This window comes from Syzygium oleosum, unplaced genomic scaffold (assembly GCF_021117445.2).
Source record: "Syzygium oleosum isolate NSW1041296 unplaced genomic scaffold, Sole_v2.1 Sole_v2.02, whole genome shotgun sequence".
Classification (NCBI taxonomy): Eukaryota; Viridiplantae; Streptophyta; class Magnoliopsida; order Myrtales; family Myrtaceae; genus Syzygium; species Syzygium oleosum.
In genome coordinates this window covers 11,685,700-11,711,153 of record NW_026607486.1, presented here as the reverse complement: position 1 = coordinate 11,711,153, position 25,454 = coordinate 11,685,700, and the positions used below count along the sequence as shown (strand labels likewise).

General features: G+C 38.4%; 2 protein-coding genes and 1 pseudogene across 2 annotated transcripts; 2 read left to right on the top strand and 1 right to left on the bottom strand.

The window, feature by feature from the left end:
• Positions 1-373: 373 nt before the first annotated feature.
• LOC115681505 (GDSL esterase/lipase At2g23540-like) lies at positions 374-1,602 on the bottom strand (annotated as a pseudogene).
• Positions 1,603-12,672: 11,070 nt separating this feature from the next.
• LOC115681580 (probable serine/threonine-protein kinase PIX13) lies at positions 12,673-15,814 on the top strand. Its single transcript, XM_030605560.2, has 6 exons — positions 12,673-12,925; positions 13,310-13,635; positions 14,202-14,337; positions 14,466-14,608; positions 14,759-14,882; positions 14,994-15,814. The coding sequence occupies exons 1-6, from the start codon at positions 12,859-12,861 to the stop codon at positions 15,440-15,442; spliced, it is 1,245 nt and encodes a 414-aa protein (XP_030461420.1). The 5' UTR covers positions 12,673-12,858; the 3' UTR covers positions 15,443-15,814.
• Positions 15,815-21,457: 5,643 nt separating this feature from the next.
• LOC115681506 (uncharacterized mitochondrial protein AtMg00810-like) lies at positions 21,458-22,144 on the top strand. Its single transcript, XM_030605473.2, has one exon. It carries the CDS (start codon positions 21,458-21,460, stop codon positions 22,142-22,144), a length of 687 nt encoding a protein of 228 aa, XP_030461333.2.
• The last annotated feature ends 3,310 nt before the right edge of the window (positions 22,145-25,454 follow it).

Genomic DNA, 25,454 nt, shown 5'->3' with positions numbered 1-25,454 from the left:
TCGCCAAGGCGTCCCCAATCGGTCGTTTTTATCCGAACTGCATTGAACGCCTTTGGATCCTGCTTAGGGCCGGCTTTCACTCCACTTTCATTTTCATATCAGGAACATCGACTTGCATTTGCAATATCGGATTTCACTTTCCCGAATACTTGCTCGTCGCTTATATTTACATAGGCCACTCATAAGAACAAGACGTTCAACTCCCTAAAACATGTGTAATTGAGAGACTCAGAATATCAGTGCCTAATTGCGAACGACCAGCAAGTGAAGGACCGATCCTTTTGCGCCAGTACTGTTGCGAGACTGGTACTTGGCGGTTCACAAGCAACATAGAGACGTTGATTAGGATAAAAAATCTCGGAGTTTCTGAGATTCATGGGATGATGTGACGGCACTCGCCGTCGACCAGCTGCTTGGCGAGTATGATATTTGTGGCTTCGCTCGGGTGGTACGGGTCCCAAAAACGTGCTCCGACCGGTCCTCGCACATGCTGGTGGTCGGACCGAATGGTATCATACCTGCAAATTGGCCTCCGTTTCTGCAGCATGCACGGTTCGCCGTCGTAAATCCTACAATTCAAGCCGAAGTGCACACTCTCTATCAATAAAGATATCTAAAAGGCTATATGTCTGTGAATCAACCTATGCTGCTTGCGAAAACACGATATACGCAAAGTATCGTCAAATAAAAGTGTAAATTTTCTCTATTCGTATTGAGACAGGGGCATGTTTGTCAAAGTTGGTCATGACTTCAATGACCATATCATAGGCGTTGGCTTGGACAAAAATGGCTCCCGGGAGGTTGTCCGTGAGCTCGGCCAGCAAATCCTTCAACATTCCATTGCACTGCTTCGCGAGTATGTTTGGCAAGTTGGCACATCCATCGGGGTTCACCTGATTCATCGTCTTTTGATAAGGTATGGAACCGATCAGGCCGATGTTCTCGAGCACAAAATCACTAGCATCCAGCTTATAAAGCCTCTGTAATTGACATGGCCAATCAGATGTTGTCAAATGTATCGCCGAGGTCATTTCTCGAGGTCGACTATGTGTGAAGAGATGTACGCACCATAAGTTGGTCTGCAAGTGGTTGATCATGTCGTCTATGAAGGCGTCGGGGATCTCGGATATCGGGCCGCCGATGGAGAGAACCGGAAGCATGTAATCGTCGAGGAAATAATTTGCTCCGATTGTGATGGAGAAAGATGGATTTCCTCATTATGTGCTTTTCGGCCTTCGATGGGCCTAGCAATTTATCAATTTGACTGTCTTGTGACGTTGAAGTAGTCCACTTACGCTCTCAGCCTTTTGACCTGCACAGGAAATCCCTGTGCACATCAATTAATTAGCGCATAAATTGCATAATCTCTCGTGATATTAAGGAAAGAGTAAGAGTTCCGATGAAAATTCTTTCGGTTGCATTCCGAATGCCTCCTCCGCCGGACTCCTAGTTAACTCAGCTCAATATCGCTCTCCCGGTCGTGTTCGGAGCCAAACGGGGTACCGCTTAATGGGGTTGTCCCAGCTCTTCTCCCGGAAGAAGCAAGAACGAATGAGATGCATATCTAAGAACACCAGGGGTTATTGACAAATTTACAGCCATGTATCATCAATAACAGAGATTTTATCACCATGATTGCATTTGCGCATGAATCTCATTGGAAAGAATTTATTTTCGAAATTCTTTAAAATGGCCAATGATAAAAATTTATTTTGAATTTTTGCAACAATCCATCTGATGAATAATTCCAACGCGGGTGACTGTTGGAGGTAGCCTACTGTTATTTGACACTATATCGACGCATTCAATCTTAACCGGTCCAGTCCAATTTTTTTTTTCTTTTTTAAACCTAAAGGATGTATCATGAACAATCTTGTAATGAAAATTCTTGAAAGGAGGAAATAACAGGTATCGGACGAATACGTACAATTATATTTTTTTTGTCCAAAAATGTTTGGTTCGTAATTTACAATTTCTCATTAAAATGCATTTTTTGTGTCGCTATTACCGAGATCCACCGCAAAAAAAAATAAATTTTGAGACACTACTTATTTATATTGGCAATCTACATTTTCAATATAGATTTTAATACCAATACAATGATTGTGAAATACGCTGTGTTAATTTCATTTCTTGAGAATTGACAACTCATGCATGTCAAATGAAAGTTAAAATTGAGTGCACTGCAATGTGAATCTCACTATGCCTTTCTATCATCAAGTTTGTATTTCCCACATAAAAGACAGTTTTTCTAGACATGTGCATAAAAAAATACTTTGGCGGAAAATTGCATAATAGGGTGAAAATAAAAAAAGAAGAAAAAGAACTGAAAATTGCAATTTGTCGACCTACTCAATTTCATTTAGGCTCCGTTTGTTTCATGGAAAATAAATGATTTGGAAAACATTATCCTGAAAATGATCGCTTGTAGTGTTTGAAATAATTAATCAATGAAAAAAAATTCATTATTGATATCAATTTATGTCTAAATATTTTTCTGAGCAACGGAAATAATTTTCGCTCTTTCATTTTCGTAAGTAATATAAGAGATTATTTTAAAAACATTTTCCTGAAAATGATTGTTTATATCACTCACAAAAATGAATAAATAGAAATATATTGTTGTCATACATGAAAATGTTTAGACAAATTTATTCATCGATAATGAAAATATTTTTCATCGACTACTTATTTCAAGTGATACAGATCATGATTTTTACAAAAATGTTTTCCAAATCATTCATTTTGTTAGCGAAACAAACGAAACCTGATTTTAGACTCTGTTTGTTTCGCAGAAAATTAACGATTTAAAAAAATATTTTCCTTAAAAATAATCGCTTGTGTCGCTTGAAATTATTAGTCAATGGGAAATATTTCATTATCGACCACAATTTATGTCTAAACAATTCTATGGACAATGAAAATATTTTTTATTCATTCATTTTTGTAAACGATACAAACGATCATTTACTAGAAAATATTTTTCAAATCATTCATTTTTCCGCGAAACAAACGGAGCCTGATTTTAGTATTTTTGTTTACGGAGATGGTCCATCCCAATTGGACCAATCTCGATATTAGTCCAACCCAAATTGGTAATTCGCATCATATGTGATGCATTGCATCCTTGGACCAAGCTTGTTTTGTGTATGGGCCTTAACGAGCATGTACATGTACAAGCAACCTCGCTCATCTTTCCAGTTAGGGTTAATACCATGAAAAACCCCAAATTGGTACACATGTGATAATTTTACCCCAAACTATTTTTTTGACCACAAAAAACCTCACACTGGTACACCAGTGACAATTTTACCCCGAACTAGTTTTTTGACCACCAAAAATCCTAAACTGGTACATTTGTGACAAATTTACCCTCTGTTAGTTTCCGTTAAATTTTATTATTGAATTGCTAAGTTTGATGACACATGGTAGTTGACAGATGTACCAGTTTGGGGTTTTACCCCTCTATTTGTTACAAGTTTATCAATTTGTGATTTTCGTGATATTAATCCAATTTAACGGACACTAACGGAGGATAAAATTGTCACAAATGTACCAGTTTGGGATTTTTAGTGGTCAAAAAATTAGTTTGGAGTAAAATTGTCACATGTGTACCAGTTTGGGGTTTTTGGTGGTTAAAAAATTAGTTCGGGATAAAATTGTCACAAGTGTACCGGTGTGAGATTTTTGGTGGTCAAAAAAAATAGTTCGGGATAAATTTGTCACAGGTGTACCAGTTTGGGGTTTTTGGTGATCAAAAAATTAGTTCGGGGTAAAATTGTCACAAATGTACAAGTTTGGGATTTTTCGTAGTATTAACCCTTTCCAGTTAACCCACCCATGGGTAGCTCGGTTGGTTAGGGCGTACTTGGGATTGTGTGGTTAGGCGCACTGGTCCCATGTTTGATTCCCCAGCTGAGCACTTGTGATTTAAGTGGGGGGCCATGGCAGTGGGTTGCTCTGCTAGTCTCCCCCGAGGAATAGTCAAGGTGTGCGCAAGCTGGCCCGGACACCTCGGTTACCAAAAAAAAAAAAAAACCCTTTCCAGTTATGACTTGACTAGATCTCTAGATGTTGTTTTGGTAAGAGTTTGGCCCGCTTTAGTTCAAGTGGAATATATTATGATCTTTCTAGTTACCTAAAACTTCTGGTTTGCGCATAGATTAGTATCAGCACAATCTCGCAGCTTGGGTTTTGACAAATTCGGGTTATCAGGTTATCATCGTTGTCTGTGATTTGTAGATAAAACATGCTAATTACAACTTTATAAGCTAAAAAATCGGTTCACAATGAAAATGTGCTAAGTCATGTCGTGTCGATGTTCAGGTTAAACATTTGGTGTCGCGTAATACAGGTGTTTAAGAATTCAGAGGTGATTACATGATGTGCAACATTGGGGAAAATTGTCCAAAAAAGTCTTAAATTTATTGTACGGCGGTCAATTTAGTCTTAAACTTTTTGACGATTTGTCAATTTAGTCCTAAACTTTTTGATGATTCGTCAATTTAGTCCTAAATATTTTGACAATTTACCAATTTAGTCCTAAATCTTTCAATTGTGCCAGTTCATTCCTAAACCTTTTGATGATTTGCCAATTTAGTTCAAAACCTTTTGAAGATTTGCTAATTTAGTCATTTCGATCAATTTTGGTCGGAAATCGCTCAAGTAGCGATCTGTTCAGCGCTAAGCGTGCGCCATGTGGCGTGCCAAGCATCCTACATGGCACGCCCCACGTGGCACGACCGTCGCTAATGTAGACAATTTTTGTAAATTTTTTGATTTTTTCAAATTGTTCTGAATTTTTTTTTTCGATTGTTTCTTTTCTTTTCTTTTCTTTTCCAACTCTAGGCTGGCAAGGTTGCTAGTCGGTGACCCTCACTTGGTCTTGGTGAGAGCTTCACGGTCCTTGTAGGCCATAGGCGAGGGCACACCCTCGCCAAGATCCAAGCAAGGGCATCGCGGCCCTTGCCGACTAGCAAATGGGGGTCGCGGCACTCATTTGGATCGGCAAAAGAACACTACAAGTGCCATAACTTGTGTACGGTGCTCACTTTGGTGCCATAAGTTTTTTTTTTATCACTTTAGTACTAAAATTTTTGAAAAACGATCACTTAAGTGCCAACTTCGGTGCCGTACACAATTTTTTGCCGGAAATCCGACATGGCATTTTTTTTATTAATTTCTGAAGCTGACGTGGCTCGCCGGAGATTGGCACTTAAGTGATCATTTTTCAAAAAATTTAGAACTTAAGTGATCGTTTTTCAAAAATTTTAGCACTTAAGTGATCGTTTTTCAAAAATTTTAGCACTGAAGTGATCTAAAAAAAATTTTTGGCACTTAAGTGATCGTTTTTCCCCCGATTTGGCACTTAAATATAACTAAATTAATTGAAAGGTTTAGGAATAAATTGGCAATTTGTCAAAAAATTCAGGACTAAATGGTCACAATTGAAAGGTTTAGGACCGAATTAGCCACCGTGTAATAGATTTAGAAACTTTTGGACAATTATCTCGCAATATTTTTTCAATTCATAAACTTGCGATGTCAAGAAACAATTGCGTGGTGAAGACTGTTAGAATAATATTGATGATGGCGATGACGAGATGAAGCCTAAATTTAGCTTAAGAACAAGAAAAAAATTACCGTGACCTAATCTAGGAGGGGTGAGATATAAAATTTGTATTGGGTAAACATTAATATTTGACTAATGAAATGCTTCGAGTACAAGAGGCAACACCCTGCTAGCTCTTGGGTCCATAATTAACATATATCTATGGATTATTTATTTTTTGGAAAGAAGTCAAGGCAAATCCCAATCCATAATTTTTTCTTATTGGGGGCTATATGATATATGATTGCAAAAAAAAAAAACAAGACAATGTAAATTTGTTTAAGATATAATATTAATGTTCTTATGCCTAAAAAGTAGGATAAGATTAATGTTTCACTTATATTCTAAGATTGTTTATTAACTGTTATCAATTTGTGAGTGTAATTTGCCCTCGTTATGATTTATCCGTGTGTGTATATATATTTTGTTTAATGGAACCAAAACTCAATTTGGAGGTCAAAATAGTATAGCTCAAATACGTAGATTTCGAGCATATACTTCTCTTTAATAGACAATTATGATGTGTTATCATTGGTCGATATATATTTTCGCACTCGACGGTGTTCTAATAATCACTAAAAGAAGAGAAAGGGATGGACTAATGTTATCGGTACGTTTGGACTAGGAGAAAATAATTGAAAGAAAATAGGTAAGATTGGTTTGCAGAAATTATAGTAAAATCACTCAGAGCAATAGCTTTGGAATACCTCCAAGTCATCCCACTTTTCAAATCGATTTGCATGCATTGAATAGTAACAACAAGTGAGCATGAGAGAAATGGAAACATTGGTCTAATGAAAAATCATGATTTTACAGCGAATTCGACGTTTGATTTCCAATTCAAGAAAGTTCAAGTAAAATATATCCGCATATAAATTATTTTCCAAATAGTACCTAAAGTTTAGCTTTCTCTATCTCGATTCGTGGCCCCATTTCGTTATCCCCAACATCTCAATCGTCAATTTATGCGAAAGGGATTAGATTCGAAATCGATCACTCACTGCATCAAAAGAAAACACCACATGAGGTAGAGGATCTAAAGGGAAAATGCGAATGTTTCTCTTTCCTTTCGTTCGACAATTACAGTTATATATGTCGTAACCTTTCTTCTATTTATAATATTTTTCAAGACTCTTTTCCCGGTCCAGTTTTGCGCATTTTGATACTTAAAGGAAAGGTTTTCACTTCTTGCTTGGCTGAGCTCATTAGCTTGTGACAGCAACACCGTCATGAGGAACCGAAATTTCCGGGTCATAAACTTGTTTCGGACTCCTAATTGACTAACAATGTCTTCTTTGACCGACTCAAGGGTTCTCAAATCTCCAGCTCGTCTATCTTCTCTGCAATATCAACAGTAGTTATCTTTAGTACTATTATTATAATTATTATTAGGTTGATGTCGACGAGTGTCCCGAAAAACTAGCCACGTATACTTAATTTAGAATAATGCAAGTACCAAAAAAAATTTACTCGTGCATGACACGAGAAAGCTTTAGAAACCGTGAATTTTTTAATCAGGTTGTTTAACAAATGCCTCCTAAGTATATATTCACAAAATCTTCGTCATCATCATGATCACCTATTGTAATTATTATTATTAGATTACAGAGATTGATGCATGTAACCTTTCATTAGGGGTTTTTTGATTCGTTCTTGGAGGCGATAAACTTATCAGTCGGGTTGAATTCATTGGCATTCTCGTACGTGCCAAATTTGACCGTGGACTTTCTTGGGTCCACCCTTTCTTCTTCAGTGTCTCGGAAGCTTCTCTTCTGACTTTGCTCGACCTTGAATGGTGGCTTTATCTAGTAAATGCCGGGTAGACGACGTAACCGTCGTGCCCGGATTCGTATGATCTCCTGTCCTTGGATTTGACAATTCAGGTCCGTGCATCATAGGCTCGGATCGTCCGAACCAAAACCCGGATCGACCAAGCTTTTTCCACGGAACGCGTCTCGAATGCGAGAGGATAAGGTCGGCGGAATCAATCGCGACGCCGTGCGCTATGATTCACCTTGGAGAATTATTCAATAAACTCGGTGTACATATTAAGTCCGATTTTGAACGGTCGGGTCTGGTGGGACCCCCCCTCGAGACCCTAGCGCTTTTCGATGATGCAGATTTACCACGGTACGTATACAACAACACCCATGTAATGTTCCTCATTCAACGTGTGATTCTATGGTATATCCTAGGGTTTGCAGAACAGGGAAATTGTCCAATTAGTCTTAAACCTATTATACAAATGATAATTCAGTCTTAAACTTTCTAATTTTGCCAATTTAGTCATATACCTTTGTGCGAAATTTCAATATAGTCACTCCAGTCAATTTTCGCTGAAAATCGCTGACGTGGCAGTGTGCAATAACTGAATTGCTAAGTCAGTAATTTCTAGCAAAAATTGACTGGACAGACTGCATTGCAATTTCGTGCGAAGCTTTATAACTGAATTGACATTTGAATAATAGGTTTAGAATTGATTGGGTAATTTTCCCTTTGCAAAACTATAGCCGAAATAGACCCTGCGATGATTCATTTGCCGCAAAAGCCTTAGCTAATTAGGCAATTAGTCACTAGAAACACCTCTTGAAGCATGAGCGCCCACGAACTCACCCTCCAATACTAGTTGTTACACGCTCTATCATAACTCGGATTATTATACATTGAGTTGGTGGTCAGAGTTACATTGATTACACACGACATGAGTGTTGTTCACCATCAAAGTGAGTACACGGTGTCTTGATCATAGAGTCGCTCGCGCAGCAAAAAGCTTCCTTTGGCAATGCGCTTAAGATAAACTCAGTTTCGCTGTCTCTAGCAAACTTCTTTTTTGTCGATAATCTTTCATAATACATTAACTTAGAGCACCAATTGGATAGATAGAAAATAAATGATGGCCCTACATGAATTAGTTGGAAACTACACCAACTACTTTAGCTCAAGTCAAGAGATTTTAAGATGTTATTGCATTGTGTGACTTCATAGATCTCTAGGTCATCAATGACGTTGCAGTGTTCATGAATATGCAGAAAGTGAACTACTTTTAGCATCAAGCTGTCTCCAAGAAAGTACAGATGCTCGAAGAGGAATTCTAGAATTTGTTCACAAAATTGACTTTCCCAATAATGTAGCAAATCATCTCTGAGTAAATAGACTTTTGACAAGTCGGACGTTTACCTGCGAATCGAGCGGATTGTCTTGCGAATTATAATTAAAAATGCAACAGATATAAATTAAAATACAATTTAATTGCAAATGGAATTAAGATATTATATAAGCACAAATCTCGCAATACTCTAAGGTGACGTTAATTGTAAAAGGTACGCATAAAATTAAATTTTGAAGTCAGAAGAAATTGTAACGATATAATATCTTTCATATTTCTCATATACACATAAAGCAATAGAAGCTTTTGTTTACTAACTAATATAGGAAAAAGTTTAAATGGGTGTACTTTGTTAAAGAAAAACATATTTTTTTTAACTATACATGAGTTTTGACCAAAAAAAAAACTATAAATGAGTTACAGCTAAATAGTAAATTTAAATAGCGAGGATAAGGAGGAGGGCAATAAATTAGTGGCATTATGGGGGAGCTTCTAATGTTGCCAACTAAGCAAAATGACAAAAATTGACACAAAAAATAAAAAAAAAATATATCATCCCATCTGCAGTACTTTTCATATTAAATTCGATCGCAATCCGCGTGCTGTGTGGATTGCCATTAAAGTAAGACAATTCTAACAATATTTTAAAAAATATATATTTCAGTATTATATTAAAAAATACAAGTAATTTATCATTCGTTTATTTCACGAAAAATTTATGGTTTGGAAAATATTTTACTAAAAATGATCACTTGTACCGCTTACAAAAATGAATGAGCTAAAATTATTTTCATCGTCTATGAAAATAGTTAGACATAATTTATTTTTAATAATGAAAATATGTTTCATTAACTAATTATTTCAATCAATTTTTTTTTCAAATTATTCATTTTTTACGAAACAAATGACGTCCTCACTTGGATGTTGATGTAGATGTACTTGTGGAATACGAAGTACATCACACGACTGTCTCAGCTACTAATCAATGGAATTTAGAAATATTTATGGAGGACCTACGGCATAAGGCCCATATGCAAAACATCTAAGGGAAAAAAACTTAGTAAAACAAGATTTTGGAAAGAAAAGTAAATTATCAAATTTTGAAGCACCTTATGCAATCAAACTCACGAACATAATGTAATGACCCATTTTGTTTAACCTTTATTATGTTTCAAATACATATGATTTGTGAATATATTGTATTTATGGTTTTTAACCCGTACTGTCCGTGGGATCCTATAAGATAAAAAAGAGTAAAAAAAGCAATGAACAAAATTGAGTCAAAATGATGTTACAATGACTACACATGTATACGACTGCACACAAATAAATTTCGAGCATAAATTACATAAAAGAAAATTTGGTGCCAAATTTATTAATATCTAACGATGTGGATACTATCTATAGCTTCACAACTGGATTAAATTATATCTCCGCAATTGCCTAAGCAATTGACATTGAATGAAGCTTGATTTCTTGAAATCTTCGGGGCATTGTAGCTTTATCCAATTGAATTCAGACGAACAATGACAAAGGTGATGAGGCTTTGAAGCAAGATCCTGCGAAATCTCGATGTTGTTGATGCTTCATTCAACAAAAGTTCAACATATGAAGCTTGATCCGACGAGACTTCAATGCGTGTTGAGGAAGATGACGAGGTTTGGAAGCTTGATCATAAGTCGATATATAATAAGAAATTAGTTAGATTTAGAGATAGTTGCCAAACAACTTTTTTTCTCCATTTTCAGCACTTATAATTGTCGACACTTAAAATTCAATCGTTAAATTATTAGCGCTAAATTTTCAGTTATATAAAACAAGCCCTAAAACATGAGAAGTTAGGAGAGAGATTATTGCGATAAGAATGTTGCTACAAAAAGTTTGAATAAATTATTAACTTAAAGGATATTAATAAGGAAGGCAATAAAAGGCTGTTCATGTCGTAACGAATTAATGAAATAAATTACCACGGATTAAGGAGACAATTAATTAGGAATAAACATAACGGTGAATACTTCATGAATATAGTAATCTGAATGACCACAAACTTGAGTCTAAGGCATTGTTTGTTTTATAGAAAATAAATCATTTGAAAAATATTTTTCTAAGAATGATTACTTGCATTGCTTAAAATAATTAGTCAATGGAAAATGTATTCATTATAGACAACAATTTATGTCTAAACATATTCGTAGACTATGACTTTTTTTTTATACAAGCAATCGTTTTTAGAAAATTATTTTTCAAGTCATTTATTTTCTGTAAAGCAAACAGAGTTTAAGAAAAACACTAAAAAAGCCGAGTTGACAATGCGTCAGAGCTTGTAAACTATTTATTATTAGTCAAATGGATATACAACTAGCATAGGAAAAAAATATTTTGTTAAAACAAAAGTCATTTCTTAAATACAAATTAGCTACAATTAAATAGTTAAATAATGAAGAGAGAGGATAAGGAGGAGGGGCAACTAAGAAAGATGGCAAAAAAAAATGACATCAAAACTCTAAGATCATCCCATTTGCAATAGCTTTCATGTTAGATATAGATGAGTTATATTCATATGTAACCATACCATTAAGAAAATTAACCTTATACACACATTTGAACATATTCAAAAGCTATTCGTACTCAAAATCTATTGTTCAAGCTTTCTTTCGTATTTAGGGTATAGGGAAAAGAGAAAGAAAGCTTCATGAAGAAGATATACAAAGTTCAGTTCGTGTTATATTCAATATGCTATATATAATTAATAAAGATGGGCAATCTTTCTTTTGTCATCGTTTGCTCATCCATTTCTAATGTAATTCCTACATTATCAATTTAACGTGGCTGACTAAAAAGTAGAATTCTAGGATCATCCAAAATGCAGTACTTGACAGTTTACACAAAGGAAGCTGTAAACCTCTTATTTTTTATTATTTTTCCATGACTGCTCACGCTTATTATTTAAACGAGTCATCGTTTTTTTCTTTTTTCCCTATCGAATGAATAATAAAAAATAAAATTAGGCAATAGCTATGATCCCGTAAAAAAGACTCTTTATATCATAGAGACTCTTAAATTCATTTTAGATGATTACATACATAACTTCAATACTTTCCTCTTCCTTAACTTAAGACTCACTCATGCAAATACTTTTGAGTACTTTTCCCCTTTTGGCACGAATATTTTTTTGAGTATTTTACTAGTCCACTTGGAAAGCAAACCCAACTTTTTTATATGGACGGTGGGTCAAAAAACAAAGGGAAAAAATAAAAATAAAAATAATATAAAATAATAAGAACGAAAAGTCCAGGTAGGTTTCCAATCCCAATTTCCATTCAATGCTTCAACCGGCCCGCAATATTAATGTATTTTATTTATTCAGAATTTCATTTTCGCAGTGTCACTTTCTTTTCTTTTTTTTTTTATCGATCCTACTCTATTTCTCACTCACGATACACACTCAGACTTGCGCCCCACCTCTTGCAGGGCGTGAACGTCGAAACCCACGTCTTAAACTACGCAGCCCCACCTCTAACCCTGCAAAGGTGGGGATTCGAACTCCCCACCTTCCCTTTCTCATTTGAGAAGGGTGACCACTGAGGGAAACCCCCGGTGGTTGCAGTGTCACTTTCTTACGGCTTGAATTTCGTCAAGTTTGACCGGGCAAAATTTCTCTGACACGGCAAGTTGACTTGGACTCAGAAGCCTCCTCCTCCTCGGCCCCGCGCCAGAACGAAGAAACACCCCCCAACACCTTCCTCTTTCGTTTGTTTTTTCCCTTCCTTTTGTCCCTGTTTTTCTGCCCATGAATATACAATTCATGATATAATCTATCCCCCCCAAAGAGCCAAAGACTCGGTCAATGATAAATTAAGCACATAGAATAAGGAAAAAGAAAACGAGAGCAATTTGGTTGAAGAAGACCTTGCTGTGAGGAGGTTGCTGATTTGTTCTTTCTCTGTCTCTGTCTCTAACTCTCTCTAGTCTCTCTCTCTCTCTCTCTCTCTCTGAGTTAGAGCTTCATTCTCTTTTGCTTGAACCTGGGTACAAGGAGGTTTTTTTCAGCTCACGCTCTGCAGAAGATCCCCCAGGAAGAAGAAGGAAGGACGGAAGGAAGGAAGGAAGGAAGGAAGGAGAATATAAGAAGTAGATTCAGATGGGGAATTGCTGGGGCTCTCCAACTGAAACGCCAGCCTCTGTGACTCCTGATCATCTCCCTTCAGGTGCCCACCAAAACTTACTGCCGCTATTCTTTTGTTGTCTGGGTGAATTTGGTTGGTCTATCCGTTTTCTTCATCTGGGTTTCTTCTGCTTCACCTTGTGATTTGAGGGTTTGTGCCTTCTCTCTGTTTTTCCTTAGTTAAAACATGTTCATTTGTCGTATTCAAGCGACTTATACTTGCATGATTTGTGCCAAAATCTGTTCAATTCCACTGTGCTTGTGGTTCTCGCCCCTGTAGATTTCTGGAATGTCCTTCCTTAGCCAGCAATTGGCTGATTGGGTTGTCTTTAATCATGCTTAGTTGTCTCAATTCATAATGATGCCACTACTCTTTCTTGACTTCTAAATATCTTCGGTGTTCTTGCATGGGCTTGTGTGGCTGTAGAGGTCATCTCCCAGACAACCAGTAACACGACATCCTCAGGGGGCAGCAATATCTCTCGGAACAGCCGCTTCTCCGCGTCAAGCGGGGACGAGGCTTTTCCCAATGGGCAGATCTTGCCGCACCCAAATCTGAGGATCTACACTTTCTCGGAGTTAAAGGCGGCAACCAAGAATTTTAGAGCCGATATGGTGCTTGGTGAAGGAGGATTTGGCAGAGTGTACAAAGGATGGCTCGAAGAGAAGCCTTCGTCAAGAAGCGGCAGCGGATCTGTGATCGCAGTAAAAAAATTGAACTCCGAAAGTCTGCAAGGTGTTGAGGAATGGCAGGTTAATCTCCAAAACTCAGAAAGACAATATGGAATCTTTATGTTCAATAATGATTTAGATGCTATTTTTCCTGTTGTCTTTTGGATTGTGCTTCCTTCTTGTTATCTTTTCACATAGTTTATTAATGTCATTTGGTCTCATTGCACGATTTCATTGCTTCATATGCTTATTATAATATGGACCCGGTAGGTGGAATGTACCTTTTAATTCTCTGAAGTTGTTCACACCCTTTTGGCCTTTTGTCTCCAAAGATAAGGCTGTTTCTGTACTAAAAAATTGCGTTTCTTAATTGATTCGGGAACAAAATCAAGGAGGTAAAAGATTTAGGGACTGAAATTGCTGACATGTGGGAGGGTTCTGCCTTCTTGGGTGTGTATCGCCTATACAACTCAATTTATTGTCTTCACAAAATTCAGTTGCAGAATAGGATAAGATGTTTATGGTAGATCAAGCAGATCAAAGTAGTTTATCGAGTAAACGAGAAAAATTTCGTGGCCCTCATTTATTTCTTTCTCATAGGTGCAACTGGTATCATTCCTCATCACTTTGGTTGTTTTGTTGTGCAGTCTGAGATACATTTCTTAGGACGGCTTTCTCATCCGAACCTTGTGAAGTTAATGGGATACTGCTATGAAGACAAAGAGCTGCTCCTTGTGTATGAATTCATGCAGAAGGGCAGCTTAGAGAACCATCTATTTGGAAGTAAGCACCTTTTAAAGTAGAAAGCTTTCCAGTGCTGCGAAATCGCCTTAATGAGGACACTATGTTATTTTGATAAACCGCAAGTACTTTTCGGTCTTCTAGTTAACCATGGGAATGCATCTTTGTAGGGGGCTCGGCTGTTCAGCCTCTTCCAATGGAAATAAGGATCAAAATCGCCCTCGGAGCAGCTCGAGGCCTTGCATTTCTACATACATCGGACAAGCATGTGATATACAGAGACTTCAAGGCCTCTAATATTCTCCTTGACGGGGTAAGGACAATTTTATCTTGAACTAGATTCAAGAAACCCATCAACGAGTAGTCAAATACTCCTTCAACATTGCATTGACAATAAAGAACTTTGCCATGACAAATTTATGAGACATTTTCTCACTTGGACTGAGTTTTACTCCTTTTTCAGTCCTATAATGCCAAGTTATCGGACTTTGGATTGGCGAAGTTGGGTCCTTCTGCTAGTCAATCTCATGTGACTACGCGTGTCATGGGAACATATGGGTATGCCGCGCCAGAGTATGTGGCCACAGGTAATTGATAAATGATTTCTTTTAAAGCTGTATTCCCATTGTTGTGATCAAACATTGCTGGACTATTGTCTGAGCAACGCGATCTTACCCTGTGGAGTGATTAAATTGCAGGGCATCTGTATATCAAGAGTGATGTGTATGGATTTGGTGTGGTATTGGCGGAGATGCTCACGGGGCTGCGGGCGCTCGATACCAATCGCCCAAGTGGAAAACATAATCTCGTGGACTGGGTCAAGCCGTATTTAGCTGATAAGCGAAAGTTGAAGACCCTTATGGACTCTAACCTGGAGGGAAAATATCCTGCGAAAACCGTATTCCAAGTGGCTCAGCTCGCCTTACGTTGCCTTGGCCCTGAGCCGAAATGTCGTCCATCAATGAAAGAAGTCGTGGAGACGCTAGAACAGCTTGAAGCTTCGAGTGAGAGAGCAAGAGAGCCCAGGGCTCGTTCCTCTCATTCTATGGCTCATCGGCGTGGCCAAGAGCCCTTGCACCACCGGTCCCCTCTCCACCAGAGGCAGGAAAAGGGTCAAGCCAGCCAACATTCGCCTCTGGCAAGGTAAAACTGTAGATCAGCGAAGACTTTCTTCAACTCTATTCAAGCGATATGGTGGAGAGAACAGTGATCGTTGGATGTTATGGAGATAGGTTTGTACTGAAAATTTTCGCACGAGATGGTGTCGTCCCCATTGAGTAGTTGTCCCTCGAAAAGGCTGTGTTTGCCAATTGTTGTACCACTGTAGTGAGACTTCATTGGAGACGTGGATGTTTGCCCTTCGTCTCCTGGGAAAAATTAGAGTCCGAGAGCTGTACTATTGTAATCCGAGTGGTGAAGTTACTGGTGGAAGAATGTACATTCCTTTATTTCTTTTTACCATGTGTCTTGTGTCCTAGAAGAGAATAAGTGAATGCTGCTTGTGTTGTTTCGTCACTAAGCCGAAAGAATACTCTACATCTTTCCATCTTCCGTCAACGGCCAACGAAAGCCGAACTGCTCCATCTGTGATTCTCACAGGCAACAATACGTCGCAAGATTCGATGATCATGGAAGTCGCTCTTCCATTGACTGGTCATCCCAGAATCAGGCGATTGGCCGCGTAGCAAGATCGTTGGTGTTACTTTCGATGAACATTCTATTCCACGGCGAATAGAACGAACGCTCGAGACCAAAGACGGAATCTGACATTCCTGAGGGGAGTATGGTTTTCTTCTGGCCCCATGGAACCACTGAGAACTTTGTCTTGGGCATCATGATCCCTTTTCCACTGTGGTGGCTCCTATTTTGGTGATGGAAGTGGGGGGATGCGTTTACACACAAGTTTCTGCCTCATCGTTCTGGGTCTGGTCTTTTTGAGAGCACCAATGGAAGGCTGACATTTTGCAGCTTCTGTTTTGAAAGATTGGAAGGGACAGAGCATTCATGTCACTGACCACCGAGAGTTGACTTGTCCTTCCTCCATGAAAATACCTGCTCCATTTCGATGCTCCTCTCCGAGCTGGGTCGTCCACGTGAGTTGTGAGTCCTAGTAGATATGCAATAGTCATCTCGACACCTGAATTTGAGCTAGGATACGAGAAATTGATTGCCCACAGACACAAATGAGAAAAAAAGATAAAGATATGACGACCGTAGATACTTGGTAAGATGTGTTGATCCTTTTCGGAAATCGTAGGTGTGCCCGGTACATGTGAACCCAACTCATGAACATTGTTGGATGAGGTGAGTCCCACATGAAACTCACTTGATCTAAAGATGAATGCGGCTCACATTATCAGAATATACCCAATACTTATTCGTTTCGTTTTAAATGGGCATTGATAAGATGTGTGTTTGTCTACTCAACATAGGTGCGCCCACTACAACGGGTGACCGCGAACAAAATCTCGTTAACAAGGCCCTTTTAATGATAGTATAGGTTTATTACAGATTGATTGCCTACTACGGTGTTCGTTTGCAGTAATATGTTACATCGTAATTGCTATTACAACCAATAGCTAATACATGTGACCCTTGTGTAATAGCTATTATAGCCTGACTGTACATAAATTATGAGTAAATCTATTTATATTATTTATATAAATAACACCAATTATGATTATTTTGACTTAATCACATTATTACTAATAAACAAAAAATCAAATAATAGGTAAATGATTGATGCTATAAATATTTATGTTATCCTAATACATAATAAATTATTAGATTGGTAATTATTCATACTACAATAATTAGCATAGTATTGTTTCTCATTATGTTATATAAATGCTCATAACTAAAATAATGATTACCTTAGTTACTACTTATATTACGTACCGGTCTAGTCGTTACAAAATCATTATTTCAATCGTACTATAAGAAATAATATTTATTTTAATATGATCTCATTTCATATGACTAAATTTAAATCACAATTATAACTTAATTATTAAGTATTAGATAAAATTGACATATTAAATATGTAATATTTGATAATACATATGTGATATACACTCACAATTGGCTATTAAAGTGATAATTACTATAATATATTATTTTTTCTAATATAATCACATGCTATGTGTTTAAATTTTTATCATAATCATAGATAGATTATCAATACAAAAATAAGTATTTGATACACTAAATTATATATCTAATTCATATGTGTGGTTTTGAACTCATGAAAATTCGCATTTGATCCTTAAAGTGATAATTACTATGTCTCCTCTAATTTTGATTTTAGGGCTATTTTGCGAATTATGATGCTATTCCCCTCTTATTATATATGTCATTAATGAAACCAAATAATATACTAGGTATTATATTAGTCTAATGGATACGATGGCTCTATTACATTATAGGGTAATATCTATTTAATTACATTACAACATTATCCATCTAAATTTAGAAGATTCCGATGTGTGAATTATTAATGTATAATTATATGTATTATGAGGTATTTATGTAATTATGTTTATATGTGTACCCTTTCTGTAATTAGTCACTCCTATAAATACATATCATACAACCCTAATTAGGGTTGAGCCACCATAAACACTTTGTCGTTGTTTTCTCTCTGACTCTAAACATCAACATGGTATCAGAGCAGGAAAACGAATCGAATTCTTCAACATCCCTACCCCAAATCAACACTTCCTTTGCTCCAATGACTATCTCAACAATGTCCAATACATCTCTAAATTTTTCTTCTTCTCTACCATCTCTTTACCCACCATCTTCTTTTTCTGTTAATCCCAATTTCCCATCGCCTCCCGATAATATTGCGCCCACTTTCCCCTCTTCTTCACTCTTCACTGCTGCTCCGATCTCTGCTGCTACTCAAATTACGGCTGTGCAATCATCCTCGTCGTCGCTTGTTCTTCCCAACATCACAAGTCTCGTCTCCATCAAACTCGATGCAGACAATTATCTTCTGTGGAAATCTCAGTTTGAATCTATTTTAATCTGTAACGATCTGCTGGGCTATGTGGATGGTTCTTTTCTATGTCCGCCGAAGCTTATCAATGATCAGACTGGCACTGTAGTGGTCAATACTTCCTATTCCACCTAGGTGAAGACAGATCAATGTGTTCGTAGTTTGATCAATTCGACCCTCATAGTCGAAATTTTCCGTGAAGTTCACGACCTTCGGACATCTCGGGAGATTTGGCTTGCTCTAGGACAACGTTTTACTGATCTTTGCGCGGCCAAGGAAATTGGACTAAAATTGGATTTTCAGAATACTGTGAAGAAACCCGATCAGTCAATGTCTGATTATCTCCAGCATCTAAAGTCAATTGCAGACTCTCTCACCGCAATCAATTACACCGTCTCTGACAAGGACTTGGTGATTCAAGCCCTCAATGGGCTCCCATCTGAGTATGATCCTTTTGTCACTATGGTCACAAACGGCCCTACAATTCTCTCCTTCGGTGATCTGCGGTCACGTCTCCTCATTCAAGAAGAACGATTTCTCCGAAAATCCAGTGCATCATCTTCATCTGATATTCATCATGCTTTGATTGGTCACACCACTTCACCCAGTCCACCGTTTCGAGGATCTCGAGGTGGACGTAATTCTAGAGGTCGTAGATCTGGTCGGGGACAAGGTGGACGATTCTCGCGTGATAAATCGAATTGGCAATCTTCCTATGATCGGTTCGGTTCGCAATCATTATCGGCTCCCTATGCCTCCTCCACCTCCTCTGGTCGGTCTCGTGGTGGTTCGAAGCCCTATGTTCCCCCTTTCACACCGGGAGGTATTCTCGGATCTAGGCCTCATCTTACTTGTCAGATATGTAACGGAGTTGGGCATACTGCACTACAATGTCGACAACGATTCAACCATGCTTTTACCACTACTAATCTGTCGGACTCGTTCTCAGCTCTCTCGGTTGGTAAGACCTCTGATTCATCTTGGTATCTTGACAGTGGAGCGTCGGCACACATGACTAGTGATATTGGTAACATCCTAAATCCTAGACCTTTTTACGATTTGACAAAAGTCTCGGTTGGTGATGGTCGTTTATTGCCTGTTAAGTAAGTCGGTAAAGCCTTTTTACATACTGGTTCTCGATCTTTATTATTATCTCCCGTCTATCATGTTCCTAATCTTGCTCGCAATCTTCTCTCCGTTGCTCAACTTTGCCATAAAAATTCTTGTGCCATTGATTTTAATGGTTCATCCTTTTCTTTGAAGGACAAACAAACTGGGAAAGTTCTCCTCCAAGCTGATTCTTCTCATGGTCTTTATCCGATTTCCAACTCAATGGTGTCATCTCAGTCGCATCCTATCGTGGCTTCCTCTGCTTCACTCACTCGCTGGCATGCTCGTCTTGGCCATCCAAATAAACAAGTTTTGAGTCGTGTTTGCAATTCTAGTTCTAAGTTGATATCATGTGAGTCCTGTCTTGTAGGCAAGTCTCATCGATTGCCTTTTGAGTCTGTTAGTCATCGTGCATTTTTTCCTTTAGTTGTAATTCATTCTGATGTATGAACGAGTCCAATTTTCTTTAATTCTGGTTTCAAATATTTTGTGTTATTCATTGATGATTATTCTCGGTTCACTTGGGCATTTCCCATGAAAAATAAATCTGAAGTGCCTACACACTTTCATCGCTTTCGTTGTTTTATCGAAAATTTGTGCAATGCCAAAATTAAATTTTTACAAACTGATGGGGGAGGTGAATATACCAGCAATGCGTTTCAAACATACTTACGTGAAAATGGTATTATTCAACGTTTTTCTTGTCCACAAACCCCATCTCAAAATGGTTTATCCGAACGCAAAATCAGACACTTAGTTGAAATGTCTCGAACCTTATTAATCCATGCTCATATGCCTTCTTCATATTGGGTCGATGCTCTTCTCACTGCTGTTTACACCATTAATCGACTTCCCACTCCTGTCATATCTAATATTTCTCCTTTCCACTGTTTATTTGGGTTCAAGTTTGATTACTCGTTCTTTCGGGTTTTTGGGTGTGCTTGTTATCCTTTTCTTCCGTCTCGTGTCTCTCATAAGCTGGCACCTCATTCTGTGCCATGTGTATTTCTTGGGTACGCGTCAAATCACAAATGCTATCGTTGCCTTGATCGGTCAAGTGGTCGTGTTTTTATCAGTCGTCATGTTCGGTTTGATGAGGAGAATTTTCCCTTTTCAACAAAATCTTCAAATCATAGTCCCGTACCCCAGTGTTCTACATCACCTTCTTCACTTTTTGTTTACTCCAATCAATCTATTCTTCCTTCTACTTCCTTTGGCCTTCAAATTTCTCATCCGCCTCTATTTCTTCTCAAGCCCAACCTCCTAATTTGCCTCTCTCCTCCTCTCGAACTACCGAATCTACTTCCAATTCTTTTTCACCTCCACCTCCCCTCTCTCCGAACTCAGTCACTATGTCTCAACCTCACTCCTCTCCCGACAAAATTCCTCCCATAACAGACCCGCAAATCCCCTCTACATCTCTATCCAGCTCTACCACTTCCATTTCCTCTCTTCCGACTCATCCTATGCAGACTCGTGCCAAATCTGGAATTTTTAAACAGAGGAAAATTTTTAATCTCTCTCATTCTTTTCATGACGAGACACCGACTTGCTATTCTAAGGCTATTCTTGACCCTCGTTGGAAAGCGGCCATGGCAGATGAATTTAATGCCTTGGTCACCAATCACACGTGGGATCTTGTACCACCTGATCCTTCTAAGAATTTTTCGGTTGTAAATGGGTTTTTAAGATTAAGGAAAAATCTGATGGAACTGTGGAACGCTTCAAAGCTCGCCTCGTTGCACAGGGATTTAAGCACAAGCTGGACTAGACTATGACGAGACTTTTAGCCCAGTCGTTAAACCCATTACAATTTGGGTTGTTCTCTCTATTGCAATTTGCTCGGGATGGGCCATACATCAACTTGATGTCAAGAATGCCTTCTTACACGGCATCCTTTGTGAGGAAGTTTACATGCGCCAACCTCCCGGTTTCTCTCATCCTGAATTCCCGAATCATGTGTGCCGTCTCCAGAAAGCCATCTACTGTTTAAAACAAGCTCCACGTGCATGGTTTCATCGCTTCAGCAGTTTTTTATTATCTTTGGGCTTCATGGCGAGTAAGGCCGATCCTTCATTATTCGTCTATGCTTCTTCTCGGGGCCGTGTGTATCTCCTGCTGTATGTTGATGATATCCTTGTCACCGGTGATACTCCTGAGTTATTACGGTCTTTGATTACTCGACTCTCACAGGAATTTGCTATGAAGGATCTTGGACCACTTCACTATTTCCTAGGCATTGAGGCTCATCACCGCTCTGACGGTACGCTTTTATCTCAAGCCAAGTATGTTGATAGTCTTTTGCGCAAGTTTGACCTTGTTAAGGTCAAGCCTGTATCTACTCCTCTAGCCTCGAAGACTCTATTGTCTGCTAATGATGGTGAGGTTCTCGCTTCTCCGACGTTGTATCGACAAATGGTTGGTGCTCTACAGTATGTATCTATGATCAGACCAGATATTAGTTTTGCTGTTAATTTGGTTAGTCAATTCATGCATCAACCACGATTACCTCATCTCCAGGCCGTCAAACGTATATACCGATATTTAGCTGGCACCTCCACCCATGGCTTGCTCATTGAGCGGGGTTCTCCCACTTCCTTGACTGCTTATGCGGATGCAGATTGGGCTGGATGCTCCGATACTAGACGGTCCACCTCCGGGTTTTGTGTTTTTCTAGGCACCAATCTTGTTTCATGGAGTGCCAAGAAGCAACCCACTGTGGCCCGTTCTAGTACGTGAGGCGAGTATCGTCTTTGTCGCTCACTGTTCTTGAGACTATTTGGATTCGTCATTTACTTCGTGAGCTTGGGGTCCCCCTTTATAATCCTCTCACCGTTTATTGTGACAACATCTCTGCCACCTATCTTGCTATCAACCCTGTGTTTCATGCTCGCACCAAACACATTGAGTTGGATTACCATTTTGTTCGAGAACGGGTTGCTTCCGGAGATCTCCATGTTCGCTACGTGCCTACAACAGATCAATTGGCAGATATCTTCACCAAGGGACTACCTAGTCCGCGTCACGCGTTATTAAGATCCAATCTCTCAGTTGTTACACCTACTTCGGATTGAGGGGGAGTATTAATGTATAATTATATGTATTATGGGATATTTATGTAATTATGTTTATATGTGTACCCTTTCTGTAATTAGTCACTCCTATAAATACATATCATACAACCCTAATTAGGGTTGAGCCACCATAAACACTTTGTCGTTATTTTCTTTCTGACTCTAAACATCAACATGAATAATATGAAAACCTTGTGAAGCCTACATGTGATTAAGGACATTAATATGATTTCTAATTCAGCATTGATCAGGAAGTATCATTTTATAATTGGTTCTATATTGACTATATATCACCTAAAAAAAAACATAAACCAAACAAAAACATCAACCAAACACAACCTAAGATTTTGTATATCATGGCACTAGACAAAAATTTACAACACACATCAAGAATTCTTTATTCTGACTCGAAATCCAAAATTATCCTTGCATTCTTCGGACATACAACCCGTATAACTTTTTTATAAGATCTATGATTAGTCCTTCTATTAAACTATTTCATCGAAATACTAGTATGGATACCAAAATACTGATTTGGAAAAAAAAAATACAGGGGTCAATGTCAACATCGGAAAAAGTAACCGTGATTAGTGAAGAAGGGGAAATAGTGTTGAAATGGACGGAGGGAAGGGTTGGGCCACCGTCGCCTAACCGACCCTACCCAGAGGTTGGGCGAGGATCACCGGCCCGCGCTTGACGCGGGCGAGAGTTTTAAAACCCTAAATCACGACAACAATTGGGATTAATGCGCAACTTCGATTGCCATGGCAATTTAGGTCGAATGTGCACACTCCAGTGGAAGGCACGAGGACCTTTTGGAATTTTTAAAAGATGCAGTGGGACCTTTTTTTTCTTAAACATTTTTTCCTTAAAAAGCGGTTCCTTAGTTAAACAGCAAAAGTGCCAGCGGGTCCTTGTCAGCTAAAATCGCCTCCGGAAACAATCCCAAGACCGAATGATGAACCTTTTCTGAAAGTGCAATTGCGAGTTGAAGGACCTTACCAATTCCGTCACGACGATCTTGTAAAATGTCCCAGTGGTGCTTATTAAATAACCCAATTAAGAAGATTTTATAGTTCATCGATGTGGCTAATCCATTAAGAATTTGAATAATTTCTCATTCAATAAAGTGGGCAAATGCTGCGAAAACACTCGGCATCAGTGATTTAAAAATCGGACGGGATCGACTGGTTCGATCGGTTCGACCCGGTATTAGTCGCGCCTCTGATCCGGCCATAGTTCTTTTGCACCGTCATCTAAAAAAGAGTCGTGCATCAGCACACGATGATCGTCGATACCATGACCTTTTGCGTAGTCTTGTACAAATCACCCGGTTTTGCTAGTTAAATTGGTTGAACCGTATACCAGTGACCTATCCAATATGATCTCCAATATGGTTTTAAAACATTGATCCACCCTGCCCGTGTCATGATAACGGGGCAAATTACATATTGCCCAAGTTTTAGGATTGTTGCAAACTACCCATGACGTTTCAATTTTCTTGATTTGCCCTCAAATTTTAGTAATTGGTTGCAATATTTCCCCTGGTGTTGGAGCTAGAACCAAATTTTACTTGCAGCTGCAAGCGCGTGATAGCACGTGACTAATTACGGAGGACAAATTTGTCATATAAGTATATACTTACAAGGTAAAAGATAATTTAGAAATATATTTGAGCTCTGTCAAGAATTTGATTGGAGTCAACGCCAAATGCATATCGATATATAGTCGTGAAATATATTTTTGAGTAAATACTACATTTTTTTCGCACATATGTAAATGATGTTTTAGTAGTTTGCCTTCCGTAACTACTCATGTGTCGTCATGTAATCAGATATGCTAGGAAAATTTGGCCGGAGTCGATGCTAGGGGCACTTTGCCACCAAATTTTAAAAACTCACGGGGCAAATTGCGAAAATGGAAACGTCGGGGGCAACTTGCCACGGTCCCCAAAAACTTGGAGGGCGAAAATGTAGTTCCCCCATAAGGGACAAATTGCTGAAATGTAGAGAGGACATGGGAGTGAAATGAAGTGAACAACTTTGAGAGGGGGACAAAAGAGGAATAAGATCAAACTTCTCGAGGCCAAACTGAAAATTTTCCGGAGTGTCTCGCTCGCGCGCTTCGTACAAAGCTTCAACAGTCATCAAATGTGAATTTGGTGGGACACGAGACTCTCTTTTAGGATCAATTTGCCCCATGAAGTTGCTATAGGTTACTAGCAAATTCCCTTCATGATACAACAAAGTCACGGTGAGAATATTGGATAGCAATTCCAGTAAATCTCCTAAAACTCTCTATGAAAACAATTGAAAAAAATGGATGTCTCCTTTTTCCTTTTAAGGAAGACGAAAAAAAAATGAAGGAATCATAAAAAATTGAACATAATTGTCCAATATATAATACAAATAGAACACACCTCTTAGTGTCTAAACTTTCAATACTGACATACCCACTCATGTCCGAAAAATTGCAATTCGGGCATAACCCTTCGTGTGTGAAAACCGCCAATCGGACACAATCCTTCGTGTCCGAAAAATTGCAATTTTCAAGCATGAAAACTGTCAACTTTGGACATACCCTTCATGTCCTAAAACGGACAATTTTGTCCGAACAGTCATAAGTCAAAAAAAAAATTTGTTGATTGAGGCTTATTTGGTCTTCAGTACACAAACTTACAAAGTGCTAAGTGCGCCTAATAATCACACACCCGCACGTAGGTATTGTGGAGTCCAGCCCACTCACTCATTTTCTCCATTTACAATAGTAGATAACACTTTAACTTATAAACAGACCAAACCTTTCCTTTCTTTCCTACGTGGGACAAGGAAAATGCCTTATTTGTACAAACAAACACCAACATTCACGGTAGAGTTTCGTCGTCGAATTCAATGAAATGATCCCTGCAATGTCCATCGTGGTGGTTAATCCTCGATATCGTGCTTGTTTCGTATTTCGTCGTTCAAAAGTCCCAG

Bases quoted from the DNA above. Each gene is read 5' to 3' on its own strand.
- LOC115681580 (XM_030605560.2), top strand. From the start codon at position 12,859: ATGGGGAATTGCTGGGGCTCTCCAACTGAAACGCCAGCCTCTGTGACT. The intron at 14,338-14,465 runs GTAAGCACCTTT...GCATCTTTGTAG, and splicing joins AGAGAACCATCTATTTGGAA to GGGGCTCGGCTGTTCAGCCT. The intron at 14,883-14,993 runs GTAATTGATAAA...ATTAAATTGCAG, and splicing joins GCCAGAGTATGTGGCCACAG to GGCATCTGTATATCAAGAGT.
- LOC115681506 (XM_030605473.2), top strand. From the start codon at position 21,458: ATGGCGAGTAAGGCCGATCCTTCATTATTCGTCTATGCTTCTTCTCGG.